The sequence below is a fragment of the Chrysemys picta genome, chromosome 2 (genome assembly GCF_011386835.1).
Source record: "Chrysemys picta bellii isolate R12L10 chromosome 2, ASM1138683v2, whole genome shotgun sequence".
NCBI classification, from domain to species: domain Eukaryota; kingdom Metazoa; phylum Chordata; order Testudines; family Emydidae; genus Chrysemys; species Chrysemys picta.
In genome coordinates this window covers 37,887,606-37,904,817 of record NC_088792.1, presented here as the reverse complement: position 1 = coordinate 37,904,817, position 17,212 = coordinate 37,887,606, and the positions used below count along the sequence as shown (strand labels likewise).

General features: G+C 42.4%; 1 protein-coding gene across 14 annotated transcripts in view; it reads left to right on the top strand.

Annotated features, from left to right (window-relative positions):
* The window catches only part of ARMC3 (armadillo repeat containing 3), a 100,192-nt gene that overhangs the window by 44,632 nt on the left and 38,348 nt on the right, over positions 1–17,212 (top strand). For all 14 annotated transcript variants that reach the window (XM_005302780.5, XM_065586915.1, XM_065586914.1 and 11 more), the window contains 2 exons: positions 5,890–6,042; positions 6,167–6,272. In XM_005302780.5, coding sequence (XP_005302837.2) covers positions 5,890–6,042; positions 6,167–6,272 — 259 coding nt within the window. The remainder of the gene's footprint in view (positions 1–5,889; positions 6,043–6,166; positions 6,273–17,212) is intronic.

The following is a 17,212-nucleotide window of genomic DNA, read 5'->3' as shown; positions in this document are numbered from 1 at the left end:
CATCTAATTCTTCTCATAACCTCCTAGTTTGACCAATTGAATATTTACAATTATTTCTATTGCAAATGCTATATGAAAAGAGTGACTCTGCCCCTCCAGTCCACACTATGGATTCATTTTCTCCACCTGTCAATGGAAATTCCACACATGGAATGTCAGTGAGAGTTCTGTACGCTGATGATTGGCACAGTAGATCGGAGAGGAGGAGATTGTGTTAAGACTTTCATTATGTATTTTTCCAGTGTTGCTATTTTATTATGACATTCTGGGGAAAAATGAACAATAAGAATGTAAACACCATTTTTCATAGTCCTGTGACAGGTTTCTGTGTACTGCATTCCAAACAGATTACTTATGTTCCTACGACTACAATATATTTTTATTTCTTCTTTCACACTTACTTCTTGCATATAAACACATACCTCTCTTCCTCCTTTGCTCACCTTTTTTTGCATTTTGGTGTCCTACTGTTCTAACATCTACAATATGACATTCCTAAAGCACATTCTGACAAGAACTACTCATAATATATTATTGTATCATATACAATCTTATATAATTGGATATAATTGTAAGTGATGATGCATCTTCTTGTTATCTTTCTTTACAAACGCAGTCAATGATTTCAATATAAAGGCTTGGTCTCTTCTTCAGACTACAATATATGGCGTAGATCAGTGGTCTCCAACCTTTTTATGACCAAGATCACTTTTTGAATTTAAGGGCCACCCAGGATCTACCTCGCCCCTTCCCTGAGGCCCTGCCCCTTCCCCAAAGCCCTGCCCCACTCACTCCATCCCCCCCTCTCCATCACTTGCTCTCCCCCACCCTCACTCACTTTCACCGAGCTGGGATAGGGAGATGGGGTTCAGGAGGTGCTGCGGGCTCTGGCCTGAGGCTGAGGGGTTTGCAGTGTGGGAGGGGGCTCTGGACTGAGCCTGGGGCAAGGAGTTGGGATGCAGGAGGGAGTGAGGGGTGCAAGCTTGGGAGGGAGTTTGGGTGCAGGAGGAGGCTCCGGACTGGGACAGAGTGTTGGGGTACAGGAGGGGTTACAGGGTGCTGACTCTGGGAGGGGGGTCAGGACTGGGGCAAGGGGTTGGAGTGCACGAGGGGGTACAGGGTGCTGGCTCTGGCAGAGGGCTTGGGGCTGGTTTGGGGTGCGGGCTTTGAGAGGGGGCTCAGGGCTGGGGCTTGGGGTGTGACCTCCTGCCTGGCAGCACTTACCTCGGCGGCTCCCAGTCGGTGGTGCAGCATGGCTGCTACTAAGGCAGGCTCCCTGCCTACCCTGGCCCCACGCCACTCACGGAAAGGGCCAACGCACCCCTGCATCCCCTTTGGGCTGCCCCTCTCTGCAAGCACAGCTCCCATAGGCCACAGCTCCCTGTTCCCAGCCAATAACAGCTGCGGGGACAGTGCTTACAGGCAGGAGCAGCTGCGGGGGGAGACCCCTGCCCCTCCGCCCCCAGAGCCGCGGGGCCAGACTGGCCGCTTCCGGGAGTGGCATGGGGCCTAGGCAGGTAGGGAGCCTATCTTAGCGGCAGCCCCGCTGCGCTGCCGGAGAATGTGATCAACTGGGAGATACTCTTGGATCGACCAGTCGATCACAATCGACTGGTTGGTGACCACTGGCGTAGATTAAACAAGTTAGAAAAATAGAGGTTAGAGAAGAAAATTAAGAATATTTGCCTCAAAACTGTAGGATTTAGGGTGGCTGAAAGTTAGATGAAGGGACGACGTGTTAAACTGGGCTAGTGTGAAACTCTGTCCAATAAATTAGCTCCTAGACATGGCACCAGGGAGAGAGGGAGATGTTAAATACATTGCAGCTAGCCAGATTCATGATCTAAAGTTAACTTCTTAGCTGAAGAAAAGGTGGAACAGTAGCAATTACCAGGAACAGTGTAGGGGAAAATCAGAATCAACAGTATGCAATTGTGTTTTGGGGATTTTTTGTACTGTAAAGGTACTAAACATGCAGCATTTGTAAATTCATTGCATTAGTAATATGCCTAGTGTCTGGTATAGTACTTGATTATTACTCTGATTAAAATGTAAGTGCATGACTTCTTGGGCAGAAATCCAATATAGTGCATTATAGTTCTGAGTCAGCATGTGACTTCATCATTAAAATCTGTTATAACTATACAGTAATCTGCCCTTTGCAGGTTTGGTGAACACAGCTGGATTTTGAGAACATTTCCAGCAGGGTAGAGAAAAAGAATTATGGTCTTGCATTAAAATAGAAAATTGTACCTCTGTTATGATGGTACATGTATCTATTTTCTGACTACAACAGTTAGCTATAAACCAGTGTCAGTTTCTGAAATAAGTAGTGTTGGCAGCTGTCACTGAAGTTGCTTTGTTCCTGATGTATGTGATGCTAGTAAACACATTATTTTTTTGCATGTCATCCTTCAAAAAAGTATTTGCCTTAGCTTTTCTTTGTTGGGAAAGATGTCACAAAAGGGTTACACTGTATGAACAAAGCAACTTAGGTGGCACAAATATTTTATTAAATTTTGGACACCATCTTTAGTTCAGTGCTCTGTTTATATAAGGCCAAACTGGCAGTTTAATCACTGTGCTATTAAAGATTGCTTTGTTGTGCCACAAAATTCTGGATTTAATACAGTTCCTTTGCAGGGCTTTTATTTTGTACATCCAGAGTTATGGTTTATAAGCTTTGACCCTGATTCACTGTTGTCTCACAAATAATGCAATCATTTACATGAGTGCAAAGTGAGAACAAAATGGTTTTTAAATTCTGTAATTGTAATTTAGTAGTATATTTCACCCACTTTGCCCTAACTTTGCTTTGGTATAAATGATTACACAAGGTGCAGCGCAATAGTGTATTGGGCTCTTTGTTCCTAGTTTTGGGGTAAAAAGGAGAAATAGAAGAAAAAAACAAAAACCTAAACAACAAGAGTTAGTTTATGATGGGCTCAGTGCTCAAAAACGGGGTGTTGGTCCTCCAGACTCTGCTAGCTGCCTGTGTCTGATTGCTCTGTGTAGTATTAAATCAATATATTCAAATAATTCCAGGGTCAAGAGATTTATCACTACAAATATGGTGTTGGCATCTGAACATGAGAAGTGCTTTGGTGCAAAATGATGTTGCTTTATTGTACATAATAGGCCCATAATAAAACCCAAATGGACAAGCTCATGCAGATAGAGAGAGGGTCAGCCAGAAATATTTGTCCTTAGAATACAATTGGAAAATAAAACTTAAAATGTTAATAATTTTCTTTATATGTACACTGTAGTATACAATAAAATCAAATCAAAATCTGCTGTTCTAGGTTATTTCTAATTCTTTCTAATACATTTTAAATGGCTATATTTACTAGTTTAAAGGAACTACTGCACAGTATTAATATTCTAAATTTGCCTTCATGTAGGCAGTAAATATCTTTTTTACCTCTATATGAAAAAAATGTTCATCCTTAATCACACATGCCATTTGGAAAAATAAGAATAGCATTTTTAAAAAATACAAAAATTCCATATAGCAATGATGAATTTTCTATATCAAAACAAATTACTGAAGCAAGAAGACCCCCCCCCCCCCCGAGAGCATTATTAGGGATTACAGACTAGTTTGGCAAGCAACAGGTCAGAAGCAAAGTCTATTACCTGTCAAATCAGTCTGTAATCCCATTTAATGCCCTCTGGAGAGTGTTGGCTGTTACACATCAATGCTGTGCCAAGTTTCTTTCTGCTGTTGCTTAAAATTCTCCCAGTACTTGAGTTTTTGTGCATTATACTTTGTAATGTAGATTATGTAGTTTAGATGAGTATAAAATATGTAGAAACTGGCTGGAAAAGAGAAAACAGCTAGCCTTGTGATATGTATGCATCAGGGCCGCCCAGAGGATTCAGGGGGCCTGGGGCAGAAGGACCCCCCGCCGTGGGTCTTCAGGGCACTTTGGCAGCGGGTCCCGGAGCGGAAGGACCCTCCGCCGCCAAATTGCCACCAAAGACCCGGAGCAGAAGCTCCGGGGGCCCGGGCCCCACGAGAGTTTTCCGGGGCCCCCGGAGCAAGTGAAGGACCCTGCTCCAGGGCCCCCGAAAAGCTCTCGTGGGGGCCCCTGCGGGGCCCGGGGCCTGGGGCAAATTGCCCCACTTGTCCCCCCCTCTGGGTGGCCCTGGTATGCATTGAGTCATTTCTGCAGTAATAGGGCTTGATTTAAAATCTAGTTTTCATTAGCTTTATGGTCAAATTGAGAATTTTTTTTAGCCAAACCAAAGTGATCACAGAAGTTCAGTTTTCATTGAGAAGAACAATTTTAAATAACATTAAATAATTTATAAAATGCATTTAAATGTTATAAATAATATTAAAATTATCTTCTTTTTTTCAATTAGATCACAGATTGAGGGCTGCATCTTGCCCTAGGCCCTGATTGAGCAAAGGATTTAAATAGTAGTGGCAAAAATGTCAAAAGTGACCTAGTGATTTATATATCTGTCCCGTTGAAAGTCAATGGAACTTGAGCTCCTGAATCACTTATGAACTTTTGAAAATTTTACCCCATATGCATAACTTTAAGCACATAAGTAGCCCTATTGCTGTCAATGAGACTATTCACAAGCATGGGTTATGCACTTGCTTAAATGTTTTGTTGGCTCTTGGCCCTAGTGATTACAGTGATGAAGAGCAGAAGATCTGCTACCCAGTGCTTCCTTTGCTACAGAGTCCTGCCAGTCAGGGAGGATGCATTCTGGTCTGCGCTTTATTGTTACCCTGAACAGGGCTGCTGACAGCAACATGTATTCTAGCTAGGTGAAGGGAGGGAGCTGGACATGCCCTCTAAACTTCAGATCACACCTATTTGGGGGTAGGTGAGGCCTCCAAGCTTATTGGCCAGCCCTCCTTTGAGTGCTGTGGAAAGCTCCTGTGCTGCTGCTTGTATAATAAGAAGAGATTTCCTATGCACTCCTCCTTGCCCCGGCACATCAGTGCAGCATAGGGAAAGATTGAGCCCTAAGTCTTTTGACATTTTCTTTAAAGCTGCATTTTAATGAAGACCTATGAGTTGCACTTTTTTATCTGCCCTTGCCTTTTGTTTGGTTCATATAACACTGTGACTGGTATGGGAACCATCAAGTACACAGCTTAATTGTTCTTTTACTTGTATATTTGCCTTTAAATTTCATGTACATGACTTCTATTAGCAATAACTGGGGGAAGAATATATCCCTTAATGAGTATGACTGTAGTAAACAGAGAAAACGTGAAAGCTGAATCACTGAGTCTGCACAAATTCTGTGATTTTAAGACTATCAGGAAACAAACTCTCTACTGAATTTGGCTATTTGTGTTTAAAGCTGGTTATTAAAATGCATCCTTTTTATATCCCTTACCATATTTGGGGTCGGGAAGGAATTTTCCTCCAGGGCAGATTGGCTGAGCCTCTGGAGGTTTTTCGCCTTCCTCCGCAGCATGGGGCAGGGATCTCTAGCAGGAGGGTCTCTGCCGATTGAGGTCACTAATAACAGGATTGGGGACTTCAGCAGCAGAGTCCAGGGAAGGGGCGGGGACGGTTTTATGGCCTGCAGCGTGCAGGGGGTCAGACCAGATGATCATAATGGTCCCTTCTGACCTTAAAGTCTATGAATCTATGAAAACCTTTTAATGTGGGTCTCTGCCCAGGAGAGGTGGCAGGTGAGGAACCAGGAGCTAGAGTGAGTGCCCTTGGTGGACCATGAGGGAGGAATATAGGTGCAATTGCCTTGAACTGTGATGCCACACACCAGGCTTTAGTCTCTCATTTGTATTAAAAGCAAGGAACAAATGTGTGAGATCAAATCGATGTCATTTTTCTCATTTGCAATCATATTTCTATGAAGATTAATGCTATTTTTTGTTTGTTTTGTGTAAAGCTGAAAATAGAAAAATTTTGCATGAAGAAGAGATTGAAAAATGCCTCATAACCCTTTTGGGAACTGACAATGATGGTGCTAAAGCTGCTGCTTCTCAAGCTATTTCTGCTATGTGTGAGAATTTAGCTAGCAAAGATGCTTTTGGAATCCAAGGTGAGTAAATTGGGGAGGAGATGGAATTAGCTCCATTAAGCTCCATTTTGTAAGGACCATATTATCATTTTACAGTTTCCCAGGGGTTATTTAAAGCAGCATATGCACAATTATGTTTTTAAAGGGATTCCCCAGCTAGTTCAGTTGCTAAGCAGTGAGAATGAAGAGGTAAAAGAAGCTGCTGCCATAGCTCTGGCTAATCTCACAACAGGCAGTCCTAGCAATGCAAGGTAAGTGTGCAATTGATAAATAACTATATCAAATACTAATCTGGACATACTTTGATTTAAAAAAATTCTCCAGTCAATGTCCTAGATCTCTAGTCAATGTCAGTGGGAGTTACACGCACATAAAAGCAGCCAAGAGGCCAGACTTTAACCTGCTGCAGCTGCCAGGGGAATCTCTTGATGGTGATGAGCTGGTGTGGCAGTTCTATGCCACCTTCATTAGTCCCCAATGTGAGGGATGTGGTCAGGACATCCCTACAGCATGGTAGTGTCCAGCTGCAGAAACTGTTCATTGAGACCCTGAGCAGCCGATGTAAATTACAGTAGCCTTTGGCTGAGCTGATCCATGCACAGATCAAGGATTGGGAATGTAAAGCTGGTTTAAATTTACTTTTCTCGTCTCACACAGTCCTACAGCAACCTTACGTGGACCGGTGAATCTGATCCTAGGTCTGCTATGCAGATCAGAAAGCAATAACTTACATTAAATGTGTATGCAGGATGAATGCTGTGTGACTATAATTAATTACCTGCCAACTTCACTTCTAAGTGAAGCTCTTTTCTGAGTCATAGATGAGCCAAAGAGTAACTTTAGACTCATGAATGGGAGGGCCAAACCCTTCCCTGATACAAATCAGCATAGCTCCAGCTCACCAGCTGAGAATCTGGCCCCTATTTGTTTTATATTCATATAACTAAAAAAAACACTAACCCTTTTTTTAATTTGAAAAAAAAATCCAGCCTGAGATACTGTAATCCATATTCATCCTAGAACAGGGTTTGTTTATTGTTTGTTTTTAGGTTTGTTTTTGTTTCTTGTCTCACTTGTAAAGCACTGAAAGTAAATACATTTAATGGTAATGCAGATATATCTTTAAAATGATGTGAATTTGCTGTGTAATGATGTTAAGGATATTCTAGTCACAAGTGGGACTAATGAGAATAGAACCATTTTATTAGTTATGTATTAGTTCCTTCTTATAAGCCCCCAGAGTGTTAAATCATAAAGCCAACAGCAACATATACATTTTTGTGTGATAAGAACAGCATAGTGGCTAACTTAAAGAGGGGTAGCCACTGGGGAAGAAGCACTTAAGGACTGAGGGAGACTGCTGAGGAGACCAAGGAGCACCCAGCAGTGAGTGAACGGTGTGATTGAACTATAGAGACATTTTGGAGTTAGGCCCCTCCAATTTTATGTCTGCCCTGCCCAGAAGGACCTAAGGCTGTGACAACATGCTGCAAAAGGTCCACAATGGGATGCTACTTGAGTTGAGCCTCTGCAGACTATTTGGACTATAGGGGCCACACGCCAAATTGAAGGGACAGCGGTGGGAAGTAGCCCAGGGCAGTGGACTTAGACTCCTTGCTGGGAAGCGTTGCTTCCATAGGGTCCCTTCTTAAGGACTGAGGCACCTCTGCTAGGGAAGCAAGGGGCCAGAAGTCAGGTGTTCCAATCACAAGGCCACTTGGCCCTCCATGCACCCTATTACAAAATCGGTAGAGAATGAAGGCAGATGCCCTAGTCCTTGCATAAGGAAGTCTGGGCGCAGGGGGAAACACCCTCATGAAAACACCTCCTCCCATAGCTTAATGGAGATGGATCAGCTGCTAAAATGAATGGCCAATCAGAATGCGCATAATCATCATCAGCAACAAGTGTTCCAACAAATGGCCAACCAGCAGCAGCTTTTGATTCACAATTTAGCAGTCCACCAGCAGCAGCAGCAGCTGGTACAGCAGGTGGTCGTGATACTACAGCCATCTGATACAGTGGTAGCAGTGAAACTCAACCTAGCCCTAGCCACTGCCGGTCAGGCTTACCAAGCTGCCACCTAATGACAATCCTGAAGCCTTCCTTGAAATCTTTGAGCAAGTGGCTATCGTGGCCTGATGGCCCCTAAACCAAAGAGCTGTTTTGCTGGCTCCATGCCTAACTGGGATGGCACAACTGTATCGTGCTTTAAAGACCCTGTTGCGGTCCGAGAGTATCATAGAATCATAGAATATCAGGGTTGGAAGGGACCTTAGGAGGTCATCTAGTCCAACCCCCTGCTCAAAGCAGGACCAATTCCCAACTAAATCATCCCAGCCTGGACTTTGTCAAGCCTGACCTTAAAAACCTCTAAGGAAGGAGATTCCACCACCTCCCTAGGTAAACCATTCCAGTGCTTCACCACCCTCCTAGTGAAAAAGTTGTTCCTAATATCCAACCTAAACCTCCCCAACTGCAACTTGAGACCATTACTCCTTGTTCTGTCATCAGGTACCACTGAGAACAGTCTAGATCCATCCTCTTTGGAACCCCCTTTCATGTAGTTGAAAGCAGCTATCAAATCCCCCCTCATTCTTCTCTTCTGCAGACTAAACAATCCCAATTCCCTCAGCCTCTCCTCATAAGTCATGTGCTCCAGCCCCCTAATCATTTTTGTTGCCCTCCGCTGGACTCTTTCCAATTTTTCCACATCCTTCTTGTAGTGTGGGGCCCAAAACTGGACACAGTACTCCAGATGAGGCCTCATCAATGTCGAATAGAGGGGAATGATCACGTCCCTCGATCTGCTGGCAATGCCCCTACTTATACAGCACAAAATGCCGTTAGCCTTCTTGGCAACAAGGGCACACTGTTGACTCATATCCAGTATGCTCAGGTCAAGGCAGCCATTCTTGATGCCTGGGACATTGTGGAAGAGATGTGCCGGCAACACTTCCACAATGAGCGATGCCCTCTGGAACCAAGACCCCACCTGGTTACCCAGAAGCGATGAGATGAGGATGGATGCTCAGGTTGCCAAGCTTGTCCTATTCGAACAGTTCACGCAGATACTGCCCGCTGGAGGAAAACAATGGGTGATGTGACATCATTCCAAAACCCTGACTGACACTGTTTGTTCATGGAAAATTATCTGGTTGCCAGGACCCGATACTAACACTCCACCAGGGACCTGCTGGGACCAAGGGTCCCACACTGCCAAATGATGGAGCGGGCCATGGAAACGAACATCTTGAGGAGCTTCAACCTACTCCCTCCTCACCTGGACTCAGGAGTGGCCTGACGATCAAGAGGCCCATGGATACCCTGGACCAAAAGTGCAGAGCCTTTGACCCACACCTCAGACTGGGAAACTGCCAACCCACTAGAGTTTAAGAAGGGAATATCACAGGTCCCTGAACTAGGGTGTTCCCATGCACAGGGACCTCCCAAATATCCAGAGGAAGGCCCAATCATAACAGCAAAGACCGAGACAAGTGTTTTGCATGTGGTCTTCAGGGCACTGGTTTCGAGTGCCTCTATATGGAGTGCAGCTTTGAGAAGTTTTGGACCCCAGGGGACTGAGCTTGACAAGGAAACCCTACAAAGTTGACCAGATCCATAAGAGTGAATGGACAGACGTGCAGGGCCGGCGCTTCCACTAGGCGACTCTAGGCGGTCACCTAGGGCGGCAGGATTTGGGGGGCGGCATTTCGGTGGCAGGGGGTCCTTCCGCTCCGGGTCTTCGGCGGAAATTCAGCAGCGGGTCCTTCACTTGCTCTGGGACCCGCCGCCAAAGTGCCCCGAAGATGCGGAGCAGAAGGACCCCCACCGCCGAATGCTCAGAGGAGGAGCGCTGCCACCTCGGGTGGCAAAAACCCTGGCGCCACTCCTGTAGATGCGGTGGGGCTTGCGGAACCAGGGTATGCTCAGACCCTGCTGCGGAGCTCGGTGGTCCCAAACCCAGAGTTGACCCCAGGCATCATTCTGTTATGATGTGTGCATAGTGACGTAAAATCTTATCCCCACATTAAAGTGGCTCTAACAGTGGGTGAGCATACAAAGTCCGTAATGGACTGCAGCCCCTCTTACAGATCTCATTAAAAAGGGTGCCCTCTTCCCCTATGCAGCATGACTTCTCCCGCACCATACATCCAAGCTCACACTGGTGGAAGTGGTGTCATAGCAGCAGGGGCAGGTCCATGCTGTTCTTAGAAGTACCGGAATGTCTGGTATTCTGGGAATGCAGGAATAGCCACCCTAATAAAGGGGGATATACATGGTGAAGCCAAGAAACCTGACACCAGCACGAAAAGGGTTAAAGAACGCCTATGAGGCCAGCCAGCCGTGTCCTGTTATAACTGCAGCCAATGCTAGGCATGGAGGAAGAAGAAAAGGCGAGAACCTGGCTCAGTTCAGGGCTAACTGGCAAAGAGGCAGACGCTAGCTGCTTCCCTATAGCATTACTGGCTGTATTATTAGCATTACTAGAAGCCTGGCAGCTGGGGCAGCCATGGGGGAAGAAGCACAGCATCTCTGACCAAAGGAGACTGCTAAGGAGACCAAGATACACTGGGGTGCCATTTCAGATTTTGATGGTAGGGGGCAACATTAACCACGATTCCAGGGGCTACTTAGGCACCTGAAAACACTAGTTTTTTTTTTGTAGATAACTTAGAAATTAGCTGACACAGGAGCACTGTATCTAATTCCTATATAAAGAAAGAAAAATATATAGAAACACCAATTAAAGCCATATTTTAAGTTTATATGTAAATTTAGAACAATCAAGTGATAATACAGCAAGATATTCCCAATCCCACACTTTGAGGTATCAGTTTTGGAACCTTAACACAGATATCTGAAACATAGATTTGATACTTTGTACACTATCTTTGTACAATAATTTATTTAAAAATAAATAAAATCTGCTTACTTTCTCTGTTACTGCCATTAACTACTCTGTTTAATCAATTGTTTTTCACTCCACTAAAATGTATTTACTTAATTCTAACATACGTGATTAAGTTTTTTCCTCTTTTTTTAGGAATGGGAATTTATTCTTCAAATTATTTTGGCATTTATGTTTACCAGTTACAATCATGTGATAATAGTTAATCCTGCCATGAGTGCAGGGGACTGGAATAGATGAGATCCCCTCCAGTCTTACGATTGTATGATTCTATGTACGTAACTCACTAACATTTGACTCCATTATTACTATTAGTATCAGACTTGGAACCACATTTATTTTCATACGAATTTTAAGTTATTTTACAGCTATAATTAAAACACAGTTTGAAAATAAGCAATCTTCATCTGCCCAGTGTTTAAAGTGATATGTTTAGTTAATTTTTGTAATATTTGCACTGCTAAGGTGAGTACAAGCTAAATTTGCATTCTAGAAAGGATACTATTATTTGATTGTATCACTTTAAATAATGAATGACAAAGCACAATATGGTAATAAAAGTAATAATCATAATTACTCCAGCCAGGACTGGTTAGGCATTTTATAACTCACTATTCAAAGAATTAAATTTAAGCATAAAAGAGAAATAAAATTATGAAAGGCACAGAGCAGTCAAAAATAGAATAACAGTACTGTAATAATTAATGAACTTTTGAAAGAATAAAATTAGAGAATATATGTGCATTGCACATTTTGACAGGAAGTACCAAGAAGTAACAACAACAACAATAATAATACAACTGTGTGAGAGAGAATGTGTGTATTGGGGGGAATGTGTAAGAGAGACTGTGTGTGTGTGTGTGTGTGTGTTGAGGAGTGCAAGAGAGAGTGAGTGTGTGTATTGAGGGAGACTGTGTGTGTCAGAGAGTGAGTGTTGGAGGTAGAGTGTGTGTGTGAGATAGAGTGTTGGGGGAGTATGTGAGGGAGAGTGTGAGAGAGAGCATGTGGGGTAGGGGTGTGTTTGGGAGATTGTGAGTGTGTCAGCACACTGTCTCTTTAAGCTGAGCATTCAGGAGCCTGAACACGCCGCATCTCCCACTCCTGAGTCAGAAGCACCAGCACAGACAGGCTCCCTGTCCCCCCACCCCAGCTCAGCAATGACCCACTCGGGCATGGCCACCTCTAGCATCAGGTGAGCTCCTCAAGCTTCCCAAAAAAGAGGATACTGCAGTGGTGGCAGGAGCTGGGCAGCTGGAGAGCAGCTGGCTGGGCACCCAGCTTTGGGACGGGTAGCTATGGGGGAGCTAAAGCAAATTTTGGGGTGGCTATAGCCCCTGCAACCCCCCCCCCCAAGCATCGCCCCTGTTTGTAAAATGGTAACGTGGTATGAAACTCCGGGGAAGGCAAGTGCTCCTCTAGGGGGAACCCTCCCTAAGTGACACCCCTGAAGGAACACCTAGCCATGAGAGAACTGTGTGATTGAACTAGAAAGACATTTTGGACCTCTTTAATCTTACCTCTTACGTCTGAGACTGTGGAAGGAAGCTGGAAGAAGTCCACAAGGGGTGCTACTTGAGTTGAGCCACTCTAGACTGTTCAGACTATGGGGCCACCCTTGAACTGAAGGGACAGAAGTAGGAAGTAGCCCAGGGCAGTAGATTAGACTTTCTGTTGGGAGAGTCCTGATGGCATTTCATCACACAGGGTCCTGGACTTGGACCAGTGGAGAGGGAGGGCTCAGGTCCCCCTGCCACACCTTCTTAAGGACTGAGGCACCTCTGCTAGGGAAGCAAGGAGCCAGAAGTCAGGTGCTCCAACCAGTAGGCCCCCTGGCCCTCCAAGCGCCCTATTACAATATGCAATACTGATTTGTATAACTATGAAGTTCCATAGTCACTTGAACACCAAAATGCCATTGTCAAATAAATTGCACGAAAGAGCCTGTGAAATTTGTCTGTTTATAAAGTGTCCCAGCTCCATGGAATCCATAACACCTCACTAATATAAATTATGCAAAAATCCCAAAATATACTAGTGCTAGTAGAACTAGCTCTTAGTTCACAGGGTGGTTTTAGGCATTATATTTCAGCAAAGTTTTACTATTAATTTATAACATCACTGCCATCTATTGGACACGAAAAGAAATTATTCCATCCTGGACAACTCATTTTAGAACCTATATGGCTCTATTCTTATATTAACCTTTTAAAATATATCTCTATCTTATTGCCTTTCATTTTTATAGGATAACCTAGCCATACTATAGACAATTATTAAAAGTAAAATGAAACTAGTTAGATACACTCTGAGGTAATGTGGGCTTAAACATGTTAAATATACAAGCAGGTAAGGCATAAACTGATCTGACTCTCTCTCCTATCTTGAGTGTTGTTTCAGTATATATATCATTTTATAGTTGTCTTAGTAACGCTGGTTACATTTGAATTTTAAGCATCTACTAGAGTTATCATCAAGGAAGAAATAAGCTCTTAAATAGATTTAAGATTTAACAGCCATGCTAAATCATTCACACTATCCACAAAAATTAGGATATTATCCAAAATGTATATTTTTTATAGTTTGTTGTACATGCAAAATACAGGGTTTTTAGCTAAAGATTTGTTGGGGGAGGAGGGAGAAAAACAGGTTATTGAGGCTGCATGAAAGGTTGAAGAGAGTTGTAGTACACCTCTACCTCGATATAATGCTGTCCTCGGGAGCCAAAAAATCTTACTGTGTTATAGGTGAAACTGCGTTATATTGAACTTGCTTTGATCCACCGGAGTGCGCAGCCCCGCCCCCCCCCGGAGCACTGCTTTACCGCATTATATCTGAATTCATGTTATATCAGGTCACGTTATATCGAGGTAGCAGTGTACATGCATGATTTCTTGTGTGATAGAACACAAGTCCAGGTGACCACTACTGACTTGCTAGGGATCTTCTAGATAATACATCAGGATTTGGGGGATCACAGAACATCATCCCAAGAAGAGCATGGTTACCAGACTAGAGGGTTTAAAAACTTTCATTTTCATTTTAATTTTTAATTGAACTCAGGAGAGCTACTCATGTTGGTAAAATTCTATCCATCTAGGTAACTGTATGGCCTCTATAACTGTAGTATCTGAGCACCTTTTTACTTATATGTATAAGTGTTTGCAGGATCTGGATCTTAGGCTATAAGGTCCAGATCAGGAACTTGCTGCTTGTCAACAAGGCTCATCTAGACCATGATCCAGTGCCCTCTGAAGTCAAGGGGAGTTCCACCATTAATTTCAGTGGGCATTGGATCAAGCCTCTATTGAAATTCATTGGTCTGCTGACCTAGCTCAACTACTGGTCGGTCCATTGTATCTGGACAATGCTTTATGAATAATAGCAAAATGGACCTTTCCTGTGCTGAGAACCCAACCACTGTTTTTAAAGAAGTACTTTCAATATCCAGCGATGATACAGACGACAAGTGTTTAAATATGCATAGCTGTCAAAGGAAGAAACATTAAGTAATCTGTTTGTTTACATTTGGAATGTATGTCTTCATCAGTAGCCCAGCTAGTGCCCTGCCCCACATCCCCATTAAACGGTAAAAGCATAAAACTATATTGTACAGATATTTTAATTTTTAATATGTTGTATTTTATTTGGTGTTCTGTTAAAAGTGTGCTAGGGAGTGCTTGATGGTAGAAGCTATGAGAGAAGGGAAAGTTTAAACAAAGCCCTTGTCTATCTCAAATCATAGATTGGGTCTGACTCACACAAGTTAGATTAAAATGAAAGAGTTATTACCATACAAGATAATCTTTTAGAATTAACATAGAAGTATCAATGTACAAAAATACATAAGAAAATACTTGATCTATTGTTGAGTATGCATACAAATTGCAAGATCTCTTCTGAGTGCTAAATTTTAAAACAGTGGTGTGTGATCATTTATAATATTACAGATTTTATCGTTTTTCCTAGTTTAAATGTCTCTCTTATAACTGAAGTTTGTACTCCTGAAAGAGGAACCTACAGCAGAATTTCACTAGCTGTATTGTATGAAGGTAATATGTCTTAATACTGACCCCTAGTGACAAGCAGAGTGAATTATTTCTTGTGGTATTATTAGGTTTAAAAGTAGACAGATTTTTGTTTGGTTTAGCTGTTAAATATTATTTTTACATTTGCACCCAAAAACTCTATTCTGCTAGGCACTGTACAAAACAAACACAGTTAGTCCTTGCCCTGAACATCTTACTGTTTTAGTTTGGTTTTATTGTTCTTATAGGTGCTTTTCAGAGAGGAAAGAAAGAATAGTCTCTACCCAAAGCAGCTCAGTCTGTGTATAACCACATTGTGATGGAATGTAACTTAAATTGATTTGGTTTGGCTCAATAAAGTCTGTAAAATTGCACTAATAAAGTAGAACTGAAGCAGTAACTTCCATTCAAAACTGGAAAATGCATCACTCTAAATTTTTTTTTTAAACTCAATTGAAATCTAAGGCCATAATAGCTTTCAGAAATGGGTAATCATATGTAGCCTTAAGATGATGTCAGGTGACAGACACAAAAACACCTGAGGTAGAAATTCAAATTGCCTTCCCTTGTGCAGTATAAGAGGTATTACCTCAACCAAATGCTGGGGTTTTTTTTTTCATGTGACGTACAAATGCCTGGCTATATGGAGGAGTCTCTCCTCTTAGATAGGGTTACTGTAGCTGCATTGCTAAACAGCACTGCTTGCTGCAGAGTTCTTTGATGGTACAGAGGAGTTACCCTTTGTTGGTGACTTTTCTGTTTTTGACTCAGTGTTGCTCATCTTCTGATGACAATTCAGCTCTGAAACAATTTAGGGATATGTTGGCGACAGAGAACTCTTTTATGCCACAGAAAATTTGGTCATCTCCTTCCATCCCACCGAAACCATAGAATCATAGGGCTGGAATGGACCTCAAGAAGTCATTAAGTCCAGCCCCCTGAGCGGAGGCATGACCAAGTAAATTTATACCATCCCTGACAGGTGTTTGTCCAACCTGTTCTTAAAACCCTCCAATGATGGGGATTCCACAACATCTCTTGGAAGTCTATTCCAGTGCTTAACTACCCTTATAGTTAGAAAGCTTTTTCTAAAATATACCCTAATTCTCCATTGCTGCAGATTAAGCAAATTACTTCTTGTCCTACTTTCAGTGGACATGGAGAATGATTGATCACCATCCTCTTTATAACACTCTTGACATATATGAAGACTGTTAATAGGTCTCCCCTCAGTCTTCTTTTCTCAAGAATGAACATACCCAGTTTTTTAACCTCTCCTCATAGTTCAGGTTTTCTAAATGTTCTATCATTTTTGATGCCATACCACCCTGAGATACAGGCCTCCTGAGTACCTAATCTGGAGGAGGCATTTGTGTAGTAGTTATACATATCAAAAATGATTCCAAACAGAAAAGAGAGAGAGTCTAAATTGGAAGGATAACGATTATGTACAGACCCTATCCAATGGAATGTGACAAAATCTGTTGTGCCATAAAACCCTCTTTCCATCAAGCCCTTGCAATGTGATCACTGTCCTTGTTAGCTGCAGAGGACTGGGACTACCTTTGGAGCTGATAGATAACAATCCTTAACTGACCACATTGAGTTCCCACTGAATGACAAGAAGCTGTCTCCTTCCAGGCTGGAGACTATTAGGGTTGGGAGTCAAACTTGTTTTTCATATAGCAGTGCAGGGTATATCTACCCCCTTATTACTGCATGCCATTGATAGGCTATTCAGTAATATACATTGAGATATAGTTTCTCATTGTAGTGAATTTTTTTAATGAATTAAAGATGCCAGGGCTTTCTGAATATTACTTTTAAATTTTAGTAAATAATCTGATGAGGCAAATTTTCGGATGCTCTTGCATCTTTCTTACATATGTATTTATACATTGAAAAAACTGTATTAAAAGAACTTTATTTAGGTTGCAAAGCCAAACAGTGACAATTAGGAAATGACAGATTTACAGTTGTCCATGCAATTTTAATTCAGCCCTCTTGTGAATCCATTGTGTGCACTGAATGTTGCAGGGGTCCTGCAGGAAAAAGAGTATGTGTTCATGTAATTAAAGATTTAATCATAATGCATGTGCTCAAGGGCTTAGAACTAAAGTTGCACAGGCAGCCTTAATTCTGGCATTTCCTAATTACTGAGTGCTTGACTATGGAAATTTAATAATGTTCTTTTACCATAGTATTTTATATGTAATCTCTTAGTTTGTTTTAAAGGGAAAAACAAATTCTGTAA